Source organism: Falco peregrinus, chromosome 12 (genome assembly GCF_023634155.1).
Source record: "Falco peregrinus isolate bFalPer1 chromosome 12, bFalPer1.pri, whole genome shotgun sequence".
Lineage (NCBI taxonomy): Eukaryota > Metazoa > Chordata > Aves > Falconiformes > Falconidae > Falco > Falco peregrinus.
Window position 1 is genome coordinate 5770883 of NC_073732.1, and position 21382 is coordinate 5792264.

General features: G+C 40.3%; 1 protein-coding gene across 2 annotated transcripts in view; it reads right to left on the bottom strand.

Moving 5' to 3' along the window:
- LOC101917148 (glypican-5-like) overlaps positions 1–21382 on the bottom strand; it is a 390469-nt gene that overhangs the window by 80829 nt on the left and 288258 nt on the right. For both annotated transcript variants that reach the window (XM_055817485.1, XM_055817484.1), the window contains one exon: positions 20232–20382. In XM_055817485.1, coding sequence (XP_055673460.1) covers positions 20232–20382 — 151 coding nt within the window. The remainder of the gene's footprint in view (positions 1–20231; positions 20383–21382) is intronic.

A 21382-nucleotide genomic window follows, 5' to 3' on the forward strand; every position in this document is an offset into this window, starting at 1 on the left:
AGGAGCTCCTATACTGTTCAGTACACTGCTATCAGTCCTTCAGCTTTGCAATTATGCCAGTGAATAAATGTAACTGGAAATAGACTGAAATGTCTTAGTAGGAAATACATATGGGAATGGCCCAGTGTTCTGCTGTGAGAAGCATTAAAGACAGCGATTCACCACGAACAGCAATCCATGGTGATGTCTCTGATGGAAAACCAAAACAGTACATGACTTCAGATCTAGCTGTGATTCTATCAATGTCTATAGCAAACTCTGGCTGAGAGCAGAAAGTACCTGTAGTGGAATAAGGGTAGAAAACCATAAGAGTGATTTAATTTTTTTTTGAAGAAGACCAGATCACTAGAGACAGACCATATTGCTAAATGCTTCTCTAGCACAGACTATACCAGCAAAAGTCTAAAGATACTTTCTGCAAACAGGGGAAATGGGAATCAAATTTCCAGCACTGAGCAACAAGTTTTTCAGCTTGAAGCAAGCAGCAGAGATTCTACTCTTTTCATTCAGGCCTTAACTGCAGTCATGAATCCCTCAAAGAAAAGGTTAAATGGTAATTTATATTTAGAAAGATACAGACAGAAAGAACTTACAATCTCATGAGTAATAAGGTGTTTGAATTACAGGCCAGCAACACTGTAAATAACCTAAGTTATGTACAGAAGCTGTAATAAAGATGAGGGTCCTACCTTCTGAGCAGCGCTCCAAGATGCACCCTGGCACAAGCAGTACAACAACCCTCACATCACACTATGTGCTGATCAGCTCACTTTGGGGCACAATTTTTTTTTTTTCTCCTGTTCAACTTCACCTGAGAGCCGCATGTTGCAAAAATATCCATGGAGTTGTGGGCTGGAATCAAAGTTGCTCTGTAAATTACCAATGCTGGACTTTCTAACACAATGCAGTAAGAAAATATTTGTTGCCCAGGTAAAATGCAGGAGAAGTACACTCTAATGCTGGGACAGAAGATAAGCTCTATGAAGAGAAGCTGAATTAATTTTATTGTGTTGCACAGAAGACAAGACTACACAAGGGATACTATTATACAAAAGAATTATTCCTTATCTAATTTCTGCACACCCAGAGGACTGTGTCCAGTGCCTGCAGACAATACGTCTAGGTATAATATTAGCATGCTACCCAAAAAGCACACCTTAAAGCATGCTGAAATGGAGTACATTTTCACTAGGGCAATAATTCCACTAGAGAATCTACTTTTATGGACAAATCAATTTTTCACTTTCATAGCGATGTTTAAGTATTGCAATAGGTTTTATGATAGTTTTCTCAATATTAAAAATACAACTTCAAATATGACAAAGCAATAAATATGACACTTGACACTTAAGAATATGATGGCAAATGAAGCAGGGAAGACTTCTGGGTTTAGTTTTTTTAAGATAGGTTGATATACTGCCGCTCATTCTATGGGACTGATGAGCAATGCTGCTTTTCTCTATGGCTATTTTATTTTTTTTTTTTATAGGCTTATTATTGCTAATTTTCTTCTCGGTTGCTGTTTTAGAGAGGAGAGGAGAAAAGAAATGAGGGGCAGGATGATTCCAGTTATTGCATCTGGCACTCCAGTGAAAGCTTGGAAACTCCTTTTAATTAAACAAGTGTTACTTTTTAAAGTTAATCGGAGCCTGTAACATGCAGCTGGGAAAGTGAACAGACATTAGCTCAGCTGATAAGCACATACTGAAGATGAGTGGAAGGAGGAGATTAAATGGGATCCCATATGATGCAAAGATGCAGAATTGCTGGGGAGGGGGTTGCATGCACATGTGTGTGAGCACACGTGCACACAGCAAACGGCCTGCCACAGTCAGAGCTAGGGCCAGAGCCGCAGCTTAATGAGAAGCTGTAAAATGCACTCCTCTGAATGCCATTTGGTTAGAAAAGCAGGTGATTTGGAAGGATAATCTGATTTCTGATGTGACGTCACCAGATACCGCACCACACTGGGTAGCAGACCTAGTGCAGGACTTGCCTTAGAGTTAGGGACTGACTCTGACTGCCTCCTTAGAACAAAAAAACCCTGTCCGCCTCTCCCTGTCCATCACCTCTCCCACTTCAGGTCAGAGTAGCTGGCAGGAGAACCAGTCCCTCGCACACAGTAGCTCCGCAGAGGCAGGGAGCTATACAGGCAGGCATTGGGGAAAATGACTTGCGATGCTCTAGCTGCAACAGAAGTAAACAATGTGAAAATCTGGTATGATGCAAAAGCAAGCTCAGGAGCAAAGCTTGTTCTTATCTGCTCTAGATCCAACAAATCAGCTAAAATTAAGCATATGAATAGCCCTAACTGTAAAGGAGGAAGACCTAAGTATTTGCTTGAGCTTTTCCCTGGGTTAAAGCCTTCGGAAGGCAAATGCCCAAGCGCAGAGCAAGTTGCTCTCTCCGTGAGCCCGGCGCCAGGCACACGCACTGCGTAATGGCAAGATTAGCACCCTGTGTTCTCTCAGCACTAATGTGATGTTAGTTCTCTTCTCATCTTAAATTACTCATATGAAGAAAATGACCCTGGGTACTGTTATTGTTAGCGAGCCTCAGTCCAGAGCTGATTAGAGCTCCTGCCCTAATCAGCCACTTCTGCCCACGCTCTGCGCTTGGCCTTGGCACGTGTGGCTGCGCTGGGAGCCAGCCAGGTCTGGAAAGGAGGAGCTGGCACTGAAGGCAGGCGGGTGAGGGGTTTCCTTTGTTGATTACACACTGCCAGGTTGTGGCAACTGGAATCTCTCAAAGGAAGGGAGAGAGGACAGCGTCTGGAGGATGTTGGAAAGGTATTTCTGATTAGCACTGAAGGCTTGCAAAGAATTAGTGGATAATTAGGCTCAAATAGAGTTACCCGTGATCAAATATGGTGCTACGTGTGATCAGGTTGCAGCATTTCCAGGAAAGTGGCTAATGCATGAGGGTGTCAGTCAAGCCGAGGAGCACAAGCGGAGAAAAGGCAATGCAAGCAACGCGCAGGGCTGTGGCACTGGCAGCCAGGGGCTCGGACAGGATGCCAGAAGGGGGCTGAAAAAATCAGGAGCAGAGCATTCAGGAAACACGTGTACCACTGTAGCTGCATGAGTGGTACAGGGACACTGGTGGCTTTATTCCGACCACAAGCCCTTGCTGAATACATTCATTCCTGCCTATGAAGAATACTAATATCTGAATCATAAGGCAGGGACAGCTTCAGAGATAGTGACAGAAAATTAGTATTTAACTGTTATACTCATAAGTAATACTCAGGGAACGTTAATAAAGAACAGAAAGCAAAAGTTGGGGTTTACATCCCGTAGCCAGAAGAAGCGCCTTTCCCTCCGAAATGCTTTGCTACACTCCCTGCGCCAGGAATGCTGCCCTGCCTCCTTCCCTCAGCTCCAGCCCGCAGTGTCTCCTTACCAGGGTAACCTGCTCCAGCACCCGGGTTTTCCTCTCGTCCCTCTGAGAAAAATTAGAATTGAGACTTCCGAGATCTTTAGATGTACTCATATGACGAAAGTGCCCAATAATTTCTGATAAAAATAAGAGATTTTGAATACTGCATGGACTCTTGGTATATGGAAACTGTGAAAAGGGATCATTGTATTAAGTTGCCTGTGAGAAAAATGTAAAAAGAAATCATAATAATAATAACAAATGATCAGGCTGAGATACTGAGCTCTAAGAAAGGTTGAAGAGATGAGAGGTCTCAGAAAATTAAAACTATGCTGATTTATTCACACGGTACAAACAATTCATATAGTTTGAGAGAATACTCTGAAGTTTAGAGGTTTATTGTAAGCTGTTACACTGTTTTAAACTGAGGCTGCTTACATATTGTCTTCTTTTAAAATGGAGTATTTTTTTTTTTCATTTCAGTAAGTCAGAATGTTTTATTTCTCGGTCAGAATTGTTAATCAGGAAGATGTGATACAATCTGCTAAATCTCAAGAGTGCTAAGATATGAAGGGCCTTTAGCAGTGGTACAGGTAATTAAGTTTGTTATGATTTTCTATATATTCTGCAGCAGAAAATCTGATTGTTCTTTTGGCAAGGGGCCATGTCTGTTCATCTTCAAAGATGACCTGTTTTAAATTTTAAAATAAATATTATTTAAAGTTGGAGATAATTTTAATAGAGCACAGTACCAATGTATGTTCTTCATTACATACAGCAATTAATTTTTTTGCTAATATACTACAGCATTGAATACTTGAGCGATTTTTAAAATACATATTCAAAACATGGAAATAGTAAAGGCAGGTACTTAGCTGATGTTAACTAAGATGACAGATACGGTGGAGATACATTAACATCTTGGCATATTAATAGTCTGGAATTTTTTGGACTGATTGCAGTAAAGGGAAGATTTGGGGTTGAAAAAGAAGGGAATTTTTTTTCTCGTTATTAGTATTTCTCACCAATTTCCATGAGAAATTTTGAGAAACAATGTTTGTGGGAGTTCTCTACAGGATTCTTACTAGTTGACAGGTGAAGGGGAATGTTGTTTGGGAAGGATCATGCGGTTAGGGGCTCCACATTTATCTGGTGCCGGAGAGAATACAACTCCTTTGTACTGCTGTTTGGGGACCGTTCCACGCTCTATTAGAACTACCCTGCGGATCTAAATAAAGCCATAGGTGTTTAATACCTCCAGCTACTCTAAGGAGCTATTCTGAAACCCTTATTATAGTCAGCTCAAAGGTGATTTCTTTAATTAAATACAAATATACACCCCTCCCAATGTTAAAGCCTTGACACTTTCAGACAGTATTCCAAATATAACCATTCTCAATACCATTAATCCCCACATTCTCACACATCTGGTTCTAGCCAACAGATCAAATCATTTTCTCCCTCAAGAAACTCTCAAAACTGAAGCCCCCAAGAAAGCCCTAACAACTTTCATCTCTCTGCTTCCTGAGATCTACTCCTAGCATCACTGTACAAGCCTTTAGATCAAACAGGAAAAAAGATGACTGCAGCCATGTAGCTGGTTTTCTGTACATACAGCTGGTTTAGCAGCTAAATAAGATTAAAATTATCTGACCAGTTCTCCTGTAGAGGCTTTGTTAATTTATATGCACAACTTGGATTTCTGGGAGATGACTCCTGTTGTCCATTTTGAAATGAAACTTTTGTTTTGATCAGTTACAGTACTCAGATCCCCAATGCTAATAAATATGTTAAAAATAAGCCAAACAAAATATCACCCTTGGTGCACTGAATTATTAATCTGTAGTCATTTAGTTTCATCATGTTTTCATTATTTTTTCCTAAAAAGTATTCCATTAAAATAAGGCAATAATCAAAATAAATCTATCTACAACATAACCCGACTGGTTTCCTTAGCACCGAAAAACACGTGCACTACTTTAGCCTAATGCGGAATTTAAAGAAGAGTATTAATATAGTACTTTCAAGAAAAAGGTGTGAGCTTCCCACGGATTCATCAATTATTACATTACCACATACTGCCTGAGAGTTTAGCAGTCATGCATTTGATGATGGGCATTTTAAGGCATTAACGCTGGGCAATTTTCTCTAAATTCTTTTCAAGACAAATCTCCTTAAGCTCATAATATCTTAACACTTTCCAAGAACAAAAGCTTCACATTCTAAGACAGCGGCGTTAATGTAGTCTATGTATAACACATTTATGATAACCGTGAATTGTACGAGACCCCAGGAGAAAACAGATTACACATTTTATTTTGCAAATGCAAGGTAGGGAGACGTGCCATGGCAGGCGGTTGTGACCTTACCCTGCCACGCTCCCTACCAACCCAAACGTATGTTACTGGGGCTTGATACAGCTGCGACTGCAAGCTATTAAGCCTTGCTGAGGGCTAAGATCAACTAGTTTGGGATCACCGAGGCCACCGCAATGTGCGTGTATCGGCCCAGAGCAGAGGGAGAGGCAGCTCCCGCCTGCCTACAAAGGGCACGCAGGCCCCGCGCCCCCGCCTCCGGCCTTGCAGGCCATGGCCCCAGCACCTTCCCTCTGCCCTGGCACACCTGCCCGAGGAGCTGCTGTACAACAGCACACGGAGCGGCGCCTTGCGGCTCAGAAAAGGGCACGGATACACGGCCTGCTCCTGCACGTGAGAGCGGCTGCTCCCAACGGAGAGATTCACAAGGGAAAGCCCTCGCTCCCAGGCATTCCTTTACGACCCCATCCCAAACCTCAGAAATCAATGAGAGATGTGTGACGCACGAAGGAAAGGAAAAGAGTCGAGAACCTGAATGCTCGCTAGGGAAGAATTTGTATTTTGACTATTTACCTTCTAAACTTGTTAGCATTTACTCAGTTTCAAACAGCTGTGACCGCTATGGAAAAGGCATCATTGCAAAGATTGAACAGTAAGGCTCTTTCAGGGAAACACAGCAAACAGAAAAGTAATCTCCCCCAAAATCAATGCACGAATCTGCAAAAAAGGGGAAAGAACCCTTAAGTAAAGACAAGCCTGTGCCAGCGTTCAAGCCTTCTTTGTAGCATGAGGGAACAAATAAAGAATAATTCCTTTTCTATAATAGTCTGCTGCTTTTTAAAAATTACATTATTATGCTAGTCTGTATGATACAGAAGTCTGTCTAAAAAGAACGCATACAGAAGTAAGGGATTGTGTTTGATGATACAAAATAAAAAGTTATGACAGATTACATCGCAGTCATCAACATCAGCACAACATAAAGGATTTGAAATCAATGATTTGATTTTTAACAAGATGCAGAGAGTTTGTACACGGTTAGCCAGAAGTATTGTACTTTACATAAATGCTTTATAAATGGTGACACAGTAATTACAGTACTGGGAAATGGCTACTATCTATCCGCTCTGCATTTTACAGACTAAATAGAAATTTCATGCATATTGAATACACTTGTGTTAGCTCAATTCATTTTTTCAATATTATTTTATAAGGTAAGAACAATATAAATTCTAAATTGCTATTCAAATGTTACATCTATTGTATCATGAGTTACATTTTTAATAGAATGCAACTTTACTTGAAGTGTACATAATGTTTGCATAATCTGTGGAAGAAAATTGTCACTCTAGGAATTTATAATTTGCTTATTTCTTATAAAACCTTCTTTTGATGTATTCTGCAAATTGATAGGGTTTCCCTGTATTTATACTAATGTAAAGATATTTTCTCTGGTTGCGTATTCGCTCCTTTGAGTAGACTTTATAGTTTGCAATATATTTTCATATAGTTTGCAAAAATAAGTTTATGATTTATATGCAGTTTAAAAATTCATTTCAAATCTTCTTTGATACAACACACTTCCAATTTTGGTTGTGACACAGATTATGCAAATTTGCTTGACAAAGAGTATGCAAACTGATTTTAAAGTAGGAAGTTCAGCTGCCAGTACCTAGGCTTCTGCATTAAATCAAAAGGACTGTGTTTTTTTAGTCTCATGGATGGACATTGATTTCTTGGGCTTTTTTGGATTAATGGGGAGACTCCCACTGGGCATTTCCTGGCGATGCATTTGGATGTGATACTGAGCCACTGTTGTCCCCATTAGTGTCATGCATCTTTTTCATTTACTGACAAGCTGTCAAGGATCCGTTGAGATGTCACAGGACCTTGGAATATGATTAAAGTGGTGGGTTTTTTTTTTTTTGATTAAGCTCTTTCCAGTTCATGATATCCATGTGGAGTTTGTGTCAACTGAGTCAAAGCCTTAAAACAGTCTGGAGACAGTCAGTACTTTCCTACCCTGGGCAGGACTGCACATCCAGCAGATTCGCTGGTAACAGGAGATATTCATGCTCAGATGCTGTTTCAGAAGAATCTCACATGCTGCTAACAGTGCAGGAATCCCCTCTAAGCACTAAAGGACCTGAGCAGGAAACACTGTTCTATGAAAACTCCACATACCTAAGCCCACGGGATCCGGAGGCCACAGGGAACTATGTAGCCCTGTAAGTGTTCTGGGGGTGTGTGTGTGCATATATGTGTGTGCTTGAGAGAGCGGGAGGGAGAGAGCTCTTCCACGTACAACTACTGAATCTGTAGATGCGATGACTGGACATCAATAGGGGAGATTCTTGAAAAGCTGCCTGGTTTGCTTACAGGGCAATGCTACACACATCCTTGTCTGATGGGAAAAATACATAAATATGCGATAGTGCCAATCGAAGAATTGCTCTGCAACTGCAAGAGAAGCCTCCAAATATGAACTGAATGTGATTCTAAGGCTCATGACTAGTAGCTTCTGTCAATGTTCAGGGTTTTTCCTCTGCTTTGGAAAAGCAAAACCCAAGCAGCACCTCACCTGGATTCATGCTTCGGTCCCTAACTTGGAGGGCTGCAGTGACAGCCACAAGGACACTGGTGATCCCGCATGGACGATGCTCGGGGAGGAGCCATGGCAGGCAGTAGCACCGCTGCCTCTAAACCAAACAGATTCCGCTAGGACAACCAAATGGAAATGTATTAAACTTCCAATGAACATGAGTAGTCTCTTTCAAAAATAATAATTTTTTAAAAGGTGTGAACATAATGTGAATATTTCAATTCTCGGGACTATTCTGCAAGTACTTTTTACGATGAGTGATAAAACGTTCCAGCTTGGCTACAACTGGACTAAACTGTTGTAATGGGATTCTGTACTTTAATTTGAAATGGGACTACATCCCAGTTTTGACAGCATGCTTTATTATCAATAGCCGATTTTGAAATGCTGCCATGACCTCTGTAAACTGCATAAATCAGGATATGAGAAAAAGGCAGTGTCACTGTTCTTTAACCTGAAACAATGTCATTTTCTGTGTTTTGGCACTGACCAGGCTCATCATTGCAGTTCATACTGAGCCATAATTTTGCAGACAGCCTCTTGGGCATAAGCATCACTACTGCTGGGTACCATCCTGTGCAGCATGGACGGAAGAATTTAACCCTTCATTTGCTGGCTCAAACTGTTATCTCATTAAGTCAAAGGCAAAATTCCCAGTGACGATTATTGGGTCAGAATGAGGCCAGACTCACCCATCTTGCTTTTTCTGGCTTTTATTCCTTTACCTGCATTCTATAATACAATGCCTTTACATCAAGAAGAGCTTTCTGGCTGAAAATTATCAGGCTTACTAGATGGCTTTAAAAACCTATCCATTTTTTTGCAGGTGGCAAAATATTCTAGCTTGGATATATATTTTCCCTTTTGTATTAAAAACCTACAAAAATACCCCCTCAAATTCATGTTCTTCCAATTGCATATGTTACTGAATGTTTCTGTTTTGGAAAATGATACCTTTTCAATACAAAACTAAGTTTGTGCCTTTTATAGGATGAAAACGGCATTTCCCCCATCAGCTCTAATGTTTCCATTGTGTAAGAGATTTATCCTGATAACAGTTTCGCCCTGGGCACTCTGCCTCCCCCAGCACGTTCAGGTTAGTGCAAATGTTCTTTGTGCTGGCTTTAGTTCTAACAGCATACTGCACGTGCTGCAGCAGTATACATATTTAAGCAAGCTGTTGCTTTACAAGCACATGTTCAAAAGATTTTATCTAATCAAATTTTAAATAGGAAATTACTTGTCTGACTTCACATCAAAAAGCTATTCCTTTCCCTACTGCTCCAGATTGGATTATTAGGACTTCACTACTAAATGGTCAGCAGCGTGTCTGAGTCACCAGTCTTAATTTTGGACTATAAACATCAGATGATGAATTATTACTTGGCAGTTTCAATACTGAAATGGCAAATTATCTTTAATCTCTTTAATTTGAGATGAACAGCAAACAGTTTTGAAAGCTGAGAATTTCTGAGGTTCTCTGTCCAAATAATGGCTAAGCTTTGGCCATGCACAATGGGGAATTTCACTCCCTTCATCAGTTGTTTTCAATGTACCGACTTTCTGGCGATTCAAAGGGTTTTCCACCGCCCATACTGATCTAGTCCTGCTTATCTCTGTGAATTAACTGCTGTGGACAACAATTTGCTGGTCAATGGCTTAATGCTGTGACTTTGATAACGTTTAACGATTTTTACAATTAATTTGAATAAAGTTTGAAAGAGTAGTTATTTCCCTCATATGATACCTGAATCGTGCCTGTTATACATTCATGCTTCATCTGGACTTCAGATAAGAATTATGATCTGCACAGTGCCAGAAATCATACGATCTGCTTATTCAAAAGCAGGTATTTGCTCACTAGAATATACAGTTATTGCTTTCACCTCCTCCAAAATGCCAGTTATGTTTCTTCTAAACACCACCAGACAACTGGGTCTCCTCCTTCCCTGGGGAATGTTGCTACCCAGGTAGGTCATTTGTGCAAGGTAGGTTTGCTTGTGCAAACCTTATCTAGATCAAGAATGAGCATTCGGCCAGAAAGCATTAAAATAGGAAACGGACTTAAATCTCTCTGAAATGAAGACTAATTTGCAAATGTGACAGAAGTGTTTATTTAGAAGATGAACAAATTCAAATATGATACAAGATACCTCAATAGATTTAAAAAAAAAAATTCTCTTAGTTTCAAAATATCATCTTGTCATATTCAAAGTTTGGTTGGTTCCTTATGGTATTTAATTTCAGACGTAATTCAAATATGGCTTGACAAACTATTAGACATTGACAGCAGAACAAGCACAATGGGGAGGGGCTGAGAGACTGATTAAGGACGACAGCCTAAAGAATGTTAGAAAATCTGTCTCAATCCCAAAAGACAGGAAGACAAGGATGGGAAACATTTCCTGATTGTGATATTCAGGAACCTGAACTAGGAATAGAGATGTAATTTGGAAAAAAAAAAAAAAAAAAAAAAAGCTTCTGATATGTGAGGGGTAATTAATTGAGGCAAACAGAGGAAACCAGACTGAAACCAGTGTTAGAAGTAGTGCTGTAGGATTCTGTATCCAGCCGACTTTTCCACCACTGACAACTATGACAAAGACCCTCAGCAATCCATAATTTAGAGACTTCACCCTGTTTGTACAGATCCAGGCTCCACACCCCAGGACGTCATACAGAAACAAATGGGTTTCTAACATCACTGTTCTGCAAGTTGTATCCAGTCCCTGGGTTTGGGGCTGGCACATGTCTATAGTCTCCTTGAACCTCGCAACACCCTAAAATGCCCCTGAAAGATGTCAACTGTCCTGTTCATCCTGGGAAGTGTTAAATTGCAGGAAAATATTACTTAATTGTTTTCAGGATCGAAGGACGGAAACAAACACTCTTAAATCCAGTAGACAGGAGGCACCGTGGAATGAACCTGATGCAAAATCACCTGCTGAGGAATAACGTGCCTCATCTTTGAACTCTTCAAGAACGGCATTTAACTATGTGCAAAATCATCAGCTGCTTTATTTTGAGTACCTTGATCTCAAGGCAGCCAGATCTAGCCCTATAAATTCACGATCCTGTTGATATGTCATACTTCAGCCTGTAATTCTGTTCTTGTAGTAAATTGCGTATGGAGTACAGAGCATTTGTACCGTGCTCTCTGTTACTGTAAAACTAAACTGCGCTTTCTTTCAGGGTATTGTTTTGATCCTAAATTTCTCAGCTGAGACATTCTGATGGCCTATCTGTTGGCTTCAGGCACAACAGCATTCTTCTAAAGAGTACTATTATACCTTAAGATGGACAATCAAGGAATAGAAAACCTCAAAATGCATAACTGGTGTAACCAAGGCATTTTCTCCCTACAAGCAAAGACCAAAACACCTCCAAGAAACAGTGCTTGAAGAGAGGGAGGGAGGGAGGGAAAAAAACCCAAAGCAATTCTTTTCCTTTAAAGAACAGCAGCCGCTTAGGCTTTCCTCATGAATCATAAAACAAGGGAAGGTGGCAGCAGGGAGAAACAGAAAGTGTATTTTCATGTTAGTGACTTTCGGTTCTATTTCCATTGCCAAACAGCTGTGCTATCTGCCTTTCACCTCTTGTATGCAATGAGAGATGACAGAGGGTTTCTTAAAGCCTTTAAGGTTGCAGTAATTCATAACCTTACCTTAATTAACCTGGGATAATTTACCTGTGGGACAAACAAGGTCCTAGGTTTGGTTTTACTATCCTCCTTCCTTAGAGAAATGTGTGGGGCTTTTTCCACCAGATATCTCCCCAGGCAGACACGTTGCTTCTCACAGCTAAAGCTCTGGATATTACTAAAATCCTAAAACAAAGTACCAGGGCAAATGCTTCAAACCTGTGTGGGGTTTAAGTGGCACAGCAATTCACTGTATTTAATTCCTCCCTCTCCTCCTGCTTTCTCTGGTGCACAGGCAAGGGCTGGAGAGGAGGAGGAAAGACACGACACGCCGAGCGGGCACTAACATCACTGTCACTTAGCTGTGACCGGGGAAGTGTTCCCTTGTGTGGCATGAAGACTAACTTGCAGGTGAACGTTTTCCTTAGACTTGCAGGATTGTTTCGATAACTTACAGCGTAATGGCATTAGCATTTTAAACCGAGCTTCCTTTAAGTTATACGAGTTATCTATTTCGAAGTAATTTGAAGAACCTTTCATTGTTAACTCCTCTTAATTAATTTTGGCTTTATGGCGTTTTGGGGGCAAATTGCCTTAGCCTTCACATTCATCCTATCACCACTTGGCATGACCGAGATATTACAGCTCTTAAGTGAATTTCTTGTCAGAAGGATCTAAATCACACAGCTCATGAGAGTTACTCAAGGAGGATCAGTTTTACTCTCCATTTAGCTTGGCCTCTAAACTCTGGGTGCCAGCCTGATGCTTGCAAATGACTTTCACTGAAGTATGTGTTACGAGTGGGGGGGTCAAAGTATCTACCTGCAGACTGCTTTTGGCTTGAAGAAAACTGTATGTTCTGCTTCATGTGTTTAGTATGGCAATTTTTCATGGAAACTGGTCTTTCGCATAGTTTTAGCCATCACATACCAAGTTGCCTCTTTTTATTCATGCTCTTTCTGGTCTGAGTATGTTGTTCCGCTTTGGGACCATTCAGCTTTGTGATATTTTTGGTTAAAAGAAGTCCATTTTAGTAAAACAGATGAGAAATGCTGGTGAGCGGGAATTCATTGGAAAATGAGACCAGTGAGTTTTCAGTTTAGGGCTGTTTTCAAAACACATCTCAGAAATACATGTACACATCGAGTTGCTCCTGTGGAAAGCAACTAGATAAAATACTGCTGACCAAGTTAGTAAAAATAGTTCTGCTGTAATAAGCGCATTCAAAGGACACAGATTACAGGTAATGTTTTTAATAGAAAGTTGGTAAAAACACACATTACCCTTCAGTGATCTACAATGTGCCTTCTGATGACTGCTTGCACAGAATTACTGCAAACAGTTAAGCCTCAAATGTCTTTATCTTGATCTCTCCAATGTTTAATTTCCCCTTATGGAACAGCGCATTGGAAGGCTTCATAGCCTAAGCAACTAAAGTAATTTTACCTTTTAATTCTGTCTAAATGGTGCTAAAATGATCAAAAATTTGCTATAATTTACTTTTCTCTAGTGAAATGATAAAATTACATTTTCCCAATTACCTTTTTACCTCTTTGAAGGTACCCATGATAGTACCGAAGCTTCTGAGAGAGCCACAGCACTGGCACTCGGTCTGTTATTCGTGTAGCCAGCGTTCTGCTTAGCATTAGGAGAAAGTCCTACAGGAGACGTGCTCACCTTGTCATGCAAAAAGTCATTTATACAACTTGGCAAACTCCCGTCTTACACGGATGCAAGCAGGAGGGCTGATGGTACTGGGAACTCTCTCACCTCAGGTCTAAGAGTGAAAAATGGAAGAAACTGAAATCCTTTCCTTTACATCTCAAAGTGTCATGTGAATGCTGAGGTTGAGGAAGGATTAGGAATGATTCTACTCTTCTTCTCATATGCATTTCAGTTTCAATTATACTGTGCAACGAAGGACAGGAAAATGACACATAATACCTTTTCCCTGTGTCAGTAGATTATAAAATAGATTTAATCAGGGATAGAAAGGTGGGGAAATTTTTCCTCACCCCAGCCCCTGTGCTCTCTCTTCCTATCCCCTTCTCAGAAGCCCCCTCACAGCTGCTTTTGGATCCTGTCTGCACAGAACAGCTGTAGGAGATGTCACTGTCACCCAGAGGAACACTTGGCAAAGCGTACCGATAAGACCACAGCGTGGCAACACCACGCGTCCAACGGAACTCATCTCAGCACCACAGCCTACCAGGTTCAGTGAGCATTAATCAAAATCTGTACTTTTCAGCCTGTTTGTTTATGTTTCTCTGGCTTTTCTTTGCTCCCGTGTCTCTTCCCAAACTATCTCTACAAGAGAAGCCAAAGCCAGAAATTTGCAGCTGTGGAACTACCTCCTGCTTCCCCCCAGAGGTGCTGAAGGCCCTCTGGCAGGGTTTGCTTGTGCTCATCTCTACCTAGAACCACCAAATGACAAACATAAAGCTTTGAAACCACTGAGTTTTCTCAAAAATCAACTTATATAAGGGCTTACATTGTTACTCTGCCATTTCGTGGATAAAATCAGGAGTTTACGCTAGGCCATAAGGGAATTTATAGGCTCTCTAAAAACAAAGCTGGAGACAAAATGTCTTGTGTCACAAAGAATGTAGGAAAATGGCTACGTGAGGCAGTGGGATGGGGACGAGGCATGATGGAGAGGTTTCTCTAGGCAGGAAGATGGAAGACACTGAAAATGCAGTATTTCTGTGAGCTAGGATCATCTGTGAGGGAAGTGAAGACGTGTGGCGATGAGAAGTTGATGAGCATGGCTGACTGCCAGCAGATACTATAATCTCAGAATATTGATGTTTTGTGCTAATAATTACAAAATCAGCAGCTGTACAATTATATATTTGGATAAATACAAGTGCAAGTGCATCCTGTAACATAGTGAATGGAAATGAAGTATGATTAAAATGACAGCTCATACAGTAATATTGATGCCTAGAAAAGACAGACAAGCTGCGAGAATGATAACATAATAAAGGATAAAAGAATCTTGATATTCAAAATGAAAAAAACTGATAATGAAAACATTCATGAGCAGTGAGAAAAATACATTAACTTTCCATAGCTGTTGAAGAGCAGATACAGATCAGGCAGAAGACATTAAAAAAGAAGAAAATTTACTGGTCTGCACTTACAAAGGCATGCTGGGGCAAAACCATATCCTTCTCACATGCCCTGAAGAAGAAATCTACAACCAGGATAATCTCTTCTGATATTCTGTCTACAGCAGAAAGATACACTGAAGCTTTGGAGTGTCTAAACAGCCAGGAAGAAAGTCAAGGGTTGGAATCGTGTCATCTGAATGTGCTAACAAAGTAAATTTGTTATAGGTTCCCACTCGGGCACTGAAATGTGACAATAAGCAGGATATTTGACTGAGAGAGATGTCTGAAATCAGAAAGTTCTTATTAAAGGGAGGCAGTTTCATGAAAGCATTAGGAAGGAGTACAGAAGAAAACCATTATTTGGATTAGATAAGCATTTGGCAAAAATCACAGCAATAAAGCACATTTGACACATAGTCATGTTCAAAGTCTGGCTGGGATGTCATAGGATGTGTTTGTTTATTGAATGCCTGCACTGACAGATAGGATTTTAAAGTGGTGTTTAAAATCTGCTGTGCCTAAGGGTCCACGCTGGTCAGGTGCTTCTTGCTATTCTGTGGAAACCCACTGCTTTTGGGATGGGGACAAAGCAGAAGCCCATCTCTGCGTGGAGCAGGCGGCCAGCCAGGGGAAAGGTAAGATCCATGTCTCCGTTTCCCAATGATCTAAATTTTCAAGGCATGTCAGAAGGCACAGGGCTAACAATGCCCCAGCCGAGGGCTGAGTATTTTGGCCCATATATAGATCGTACCCATGGAGAGGTGAATCTGGTGCAAAGCCTGCAGCTCACACACACCACACATTTTGGCTTTGCCTGTTATGTGCAGCGGGGGAAGGCCCAAGGGTAGGCTAAACCATATGTTTCCCTTAACCGGTGCTGTTTGTCAGCTTTGCCAGCAACAGGACAGCTGTAGTCCAGCACGAGCCACCTTCCCAGCGAGTTTGCACAATAGTGTATCAGGCTCCTCTAGAAGAAGCTTGGCTTAATTTCTGTCTTACAATGGTTACGTGAAACGTACAGCTTCAGATGAAGTACGGTGATACCTGCTAGTGAGCAAGCCCTGGAATCCAGCTGTCCTTCCCGTCTGCAGACAGGCGTGCAGACGGACCTGAGACCTGAGGTGCGGCACAAGCTTTCTTCAGCGTAATGCTCCTCAACTTCCACAAAGCCTAGAGCTCTACGTGAGTAACTTTGAGCTTGCACCAAACTCGGGTCCCTCCCTGGAGGCAAAACTTTTCCTCTACACTTTGTTTAATGGCTAATCACCTGATTATTTCCCTGAATACAGATCTAATGTCGGCTGTCACTGCTTGGGCGAGGCCTCATCGAAACATACAGCTATGCACCTGGGAACGGGAAATCCCCTGCACTTAATTCCTTCTCACTTTTCACTGAGCAGACTGAAACATCTTTCCTTTCCTCTCAACAGCAGCGAGGCAAGACACAATGTGAATCTGTTGGTCTGTCTTTTCACAAACGGCAGGATGCTACTCCCTCTCCCAGTAAATCTTCCTGTGGCTCGATCCTGCAGGGCACTGAGCAATCACCATTCTTTGCATCGCCGCCACCCCCCCCCCCCCCCCCGCCTCCAGCAAGGGTGTAAGAATAAGCACTTACACCAGCAGACTCATCTTATGATCGAAGTTCATGCAAGACTCTGCTTATGCGAGCACGCAGCACTAAGCGATGCTCAGACCAAGATGCTGCTTTGCCCTTCTGCCTAGAAACCTGCAGGACTGAAGCAGTGAAAATCACAGAGCAACTTCCCCATCCATGCTCAAGATTTATATGGCTTGCTTTCCTCTTCTTAAATCCCTCCTAACAAAGCTTTGTTCGAAGATGATTAACAGATGTTGTCATTAAAAACTTGGTACTTGCCAACAAGTAACACATGGGTCTGCTTGAGCAATAGTGCTGTTTCCACAGCTTTCCCCAAGAAGAGATACTTGTGGTAATTGGTAAGGCCTGTGAGAATATGACATTTTAAAGTATGTTCTACCATACATGATTTCCTAAGAGAACACTGGTTTCCTGAGAATTTGCTTACCTTGTTTGTATGAAATCATTTGGATAAACACACATGATACAGAATAGATGATTAAGGCCATTATCATTACAGGAGTAAGTGCTGATCTTTTTAGAGAACAATGAATTTGGCGAGCAAACACTTATTTGTAACAAAGGTAAACAACAAACCAGCACTAAATAATAGCCACATATCTTAACTGAGGACGTAAAACAAAACAATGAACTGATAGGCAGAAATGATTCTCAAAGGCTAGAAGGTGACAAACAAAAGGACAGGATTTTACTATCCGTTGCACAGTGAGCTGAAATACACAGACAGTGATCCCCAAGCAAAAAAAAAAAAAGGGGGGTGGGGGTGGGCAAGGATATGTACAACGGACCTGGCTGGAATATACAGGCAGAGGATCGCTGCTGTGCTTACCTGTGTGGTACACACTGAAATCTAAACCCAAGGAGCCAGGCCCTCTGTTAGCAACTTGGAAAAGGGAACTGGGGAGAAGGCAATGCACCCTGCCTGGGGGGGATCTGTGAACTGTTACGAACAGAAATGTTTTGAAGATGGTAACCTAGATATTGATGAAACTCCTGGCAATTTACTGTTAATGTAAAGGTGTTTGGGTTTTTTTTTTTTTTTCTGGGAGGTAGAAAGGAATGAGGGTTCAGAAACGATTGAAAAGCAATCTGAGTCTTTTGCAATGCTCTCAACGTATAAATCATAAATGTCATTTTCATATAGGTTTCAATGACAGATGTGGTAAATTTTTACTACATTTTAAATTCAGCAGTTTATTGGTTGACATGGAAATCCTTTCCTCTCTTTTCCATGGACCTGTAGTTAAAAGCATGACTGCTCTGCCAAAAAGTCTCTGTTTTGAAAGGCTTTTATTCCTTTTTTTATTCCTTTTGTTCTACTATATGACTCCTACAACATGCGCTGATGAGGTCGGTGACATTTTATAGCTATCATTTGTGTCTCATCCATACCTGCTGTAGTCAAAGCGAATATTCCAACTGACTCTACTACACTTCAAATCAGGGTTTTATTTGGGATTTAGCTTTAGCTTCAACTCATATCTCAATTCACTGTGTACTTCAAGCAAGCAAGGAATAGTCAATGTTGTCATGTTCTGCTTCTACAAAACCACAGTTAGATATACTTGACAGGTCTTAAGTTTAGGAAATACAGCAAATTTACAAGCTGTACAATTAGAAACACCATCTTACAGACATGCAGCAAGAGGCAATTCAGCTAATCTGATGTTTGTTTATTTCTTTAACATTCTATTAAAGCAAAGAAGCTCTATAATGAGATTACTGCATTTTATCTCTTAATTGTAACCAGATATGCAAAACAGATTTACTGCTAGTGGCTTGCATTCAGTACAATATTTTAAAGCTAATTGTGAAACAGCATTACTATTGTCACATGATGAAATACTTATTCTTACTGTTATGAATCAATACCATTTTCTAAAATTAATTGTAATTACCTTTTTAATTGGATATAAACCCAACTAAATTCTGAAACAGCTAGTTATATAATTCTTTTAAATCCGGGATGATATCAGCACAAAATATTTTAATTAAATAGATTGCAAAAAAAGGCAAAAAAGAGACATTAAAGGAGTTTTCCATTATTAAAGCCAGCTGTAAGTCAAGTCTTGCAAGTATTCCATTTTTTAGTTTTGAACACCTGAAATCTGCCATTGTCCACATAAGCACGCATACACATCCTCCCAAAAGAGTGTATTAATAGTTTAATTGTCCATTGAAGATTAGTTAGCACCTGGCTTTTGCTTGTATTATCCCACAAAGAGAGGAAAGCATACTGATCCCTAGCACCCAAAACATCTAGCAGTCTTTCCATTGCTTATGTTTATAATACAATGACAAAGTTAAGCAAATAGTTTTAAAACAATGGTGTATCAAAGTTCTTCTGGTTCAAAAACATTCGTGAGCAGACAGTGAAAATCTCTACTCAATCTGTTAGTTCCAATCACTTAATAATTTCTAAAAATACTGTCCCTGTGTGATAACACCTTGCCTATTCAGCTTGTCACCACCAATAAATTGCAGGTATTTAATAACCTGGTACTTCAAACCAAATCTATCAGTTTGCACACATTTCCAAGTACATGTTTAAGCTTGGTTTTCCTGAACAAATATTTGTGCTAGGAACGACTGAAATCTTGACTACAGACCAACCACAGCTTGTTTGCAAGCCTTACTTGAATATGAGATACCTTTTCCCACTCTCCACTTAGTGGTAAAGGGACAAGGAAGAGGCACTTGTTTATCTCAGTAGAACAAAGCAGCAGTTTAAAATTTACCTGAGTTCCAAACATCATCAGCATTATTTTTCAACGCTCTTATCCCTGTATTTCATATACTTGCACAGCCAAACACAATTACATTTACACACACTATGGTAATTAAAGCAGTTACATTTTGATGAACTGAAATGAATCAGACCTTCCAGATAAGATAAACCAATAATATCAAGGATTTAGAAACATCTTACTTCTTATTGACTTACTATAATAAGGACTTAACTACGTATTATATTGCCAGTATTTTGGTGGAAGTTAAGTTAGATTCTGATGCTGATTCTACATTTGATGACATATTATCCAAGCAGTTTCATGAATAAGTATTGCAGAATGCGTATCTGAGACTATCAAGAAATTTTATTTAACTAGCAGCTCACCACTGGAAAAAAACCCAGTACTTCATGTGTTTTTTCAAGAACACATCCTTCAGTCAACTCTGTCTGGATCACCTTCAGTACCATTATGCAACAAATAAGTATTTATGTTAACACTTAGCACAGTCTATAAGGACATTTATTTTCTATTTATTTGAAGAGTCCACATTATCTAGGAAGGCTTTTGCAGTATTTCTGTGATCTAGATTTCATTGCAGATATTACTCTAAATTTAAGTCTTTAATCTGCACGCAAAGTGTTGAATTATATTGGGTTAGTGTCTGTATCATTCTATTTTTACTGCAGCTCTTCACAGATTAAGATTCAAATCCTTCGAATTTAGTAGGATTTTGACAGTAATTCTAGCACTGCAAGTCTTAGCTCTGTCCACCTAATTGTGACATTTATGAATTTCTAAGCTCTGTAGGTGCCTATAAAAACTGTATTTACCTGCTGTGTGAATCCTGTCACCGGATCCTTGACAGCCATCCTCATCATCACAATCCCCGCTTGACTCCATCTCTTCACTTCTTCCACCCCCACTGCCAACATCCCGGGAAGCCCATCTTTCCAGTTTCAGTTTTGCCTTATCAGCATCCAACTAAAATGGAAGAAGCGAAAAACCAACAACAGTCAGAATTTTTACACATTCCTACCTCGGGTGACCAAGCTGGGTTTATAAAAGAACAATCACTTTCTCATTCACTTTCAAGAACAGCTTCTCAGGCTGGAAGTTGTTTCTGGCAATGACATCCCAATGTTTTGGAATAACAGACTATAGCATCACATTTTCTCCAGCACAGATGACCAGGGACACTTGATATCAAACTTTTAATTGAAAACACCACATCTACCAATACCATCATAGGGAGCTCTGGTCCTGCAGCTTTTTCTCTTGTAAACCATGGTCTGGAGACCACCAATTAATGACGGTACAACCTGCCAGATGTCTGACTACTTATTTTGGGTTATTTACAATTGAAGACCACAATATAGTTGACAACCTTTGAAGAGCTGCGGGTATTTGCTACTTTTTATTATGGGCTTTGTCATTTGGAAACTTTGGCCTCTGGATATATTTTTAAGATGGTGTCATTTAAGATGCCTTTACCCACTGCAAGTTGTTCATTAGATTTCACCTGAAATATATTTCTTGGTCCAAGTATAGTATAAGATGGACTAAGTATAGTATAAGAAAGCCTTTTCTAAAATAAATCTAAATGCATCATACTAGATCACACTGAACATGCCAACCTATTTACTCCCCAAACTCATCTTTTTGATCTTTAGGTAACTCTTTCTCCTTCTATCACCATGAACAGTTGCCTACTATTAGTGCTATAGGAATAAATAATTTGTCAGTTCATTGGTATTTCCAAAACCTGAAAAACAACATTTAATTTTCAGTGGATCTAAACCCAGCCCATCCCGGGAACAAGAGGACCACTAGCTGGGAAGAAATAGAGTAACGGGCTTAGACTAATACATTCTGCTAAGGGGCATTTGTCAAGGAAGGATGATTCTGGAGAAACCGAACCCGTCCCCTACACCTGAGAGAAGCACCTACTCGTGGAGCCACAAGGCACCTCTCCTGTTGGAGC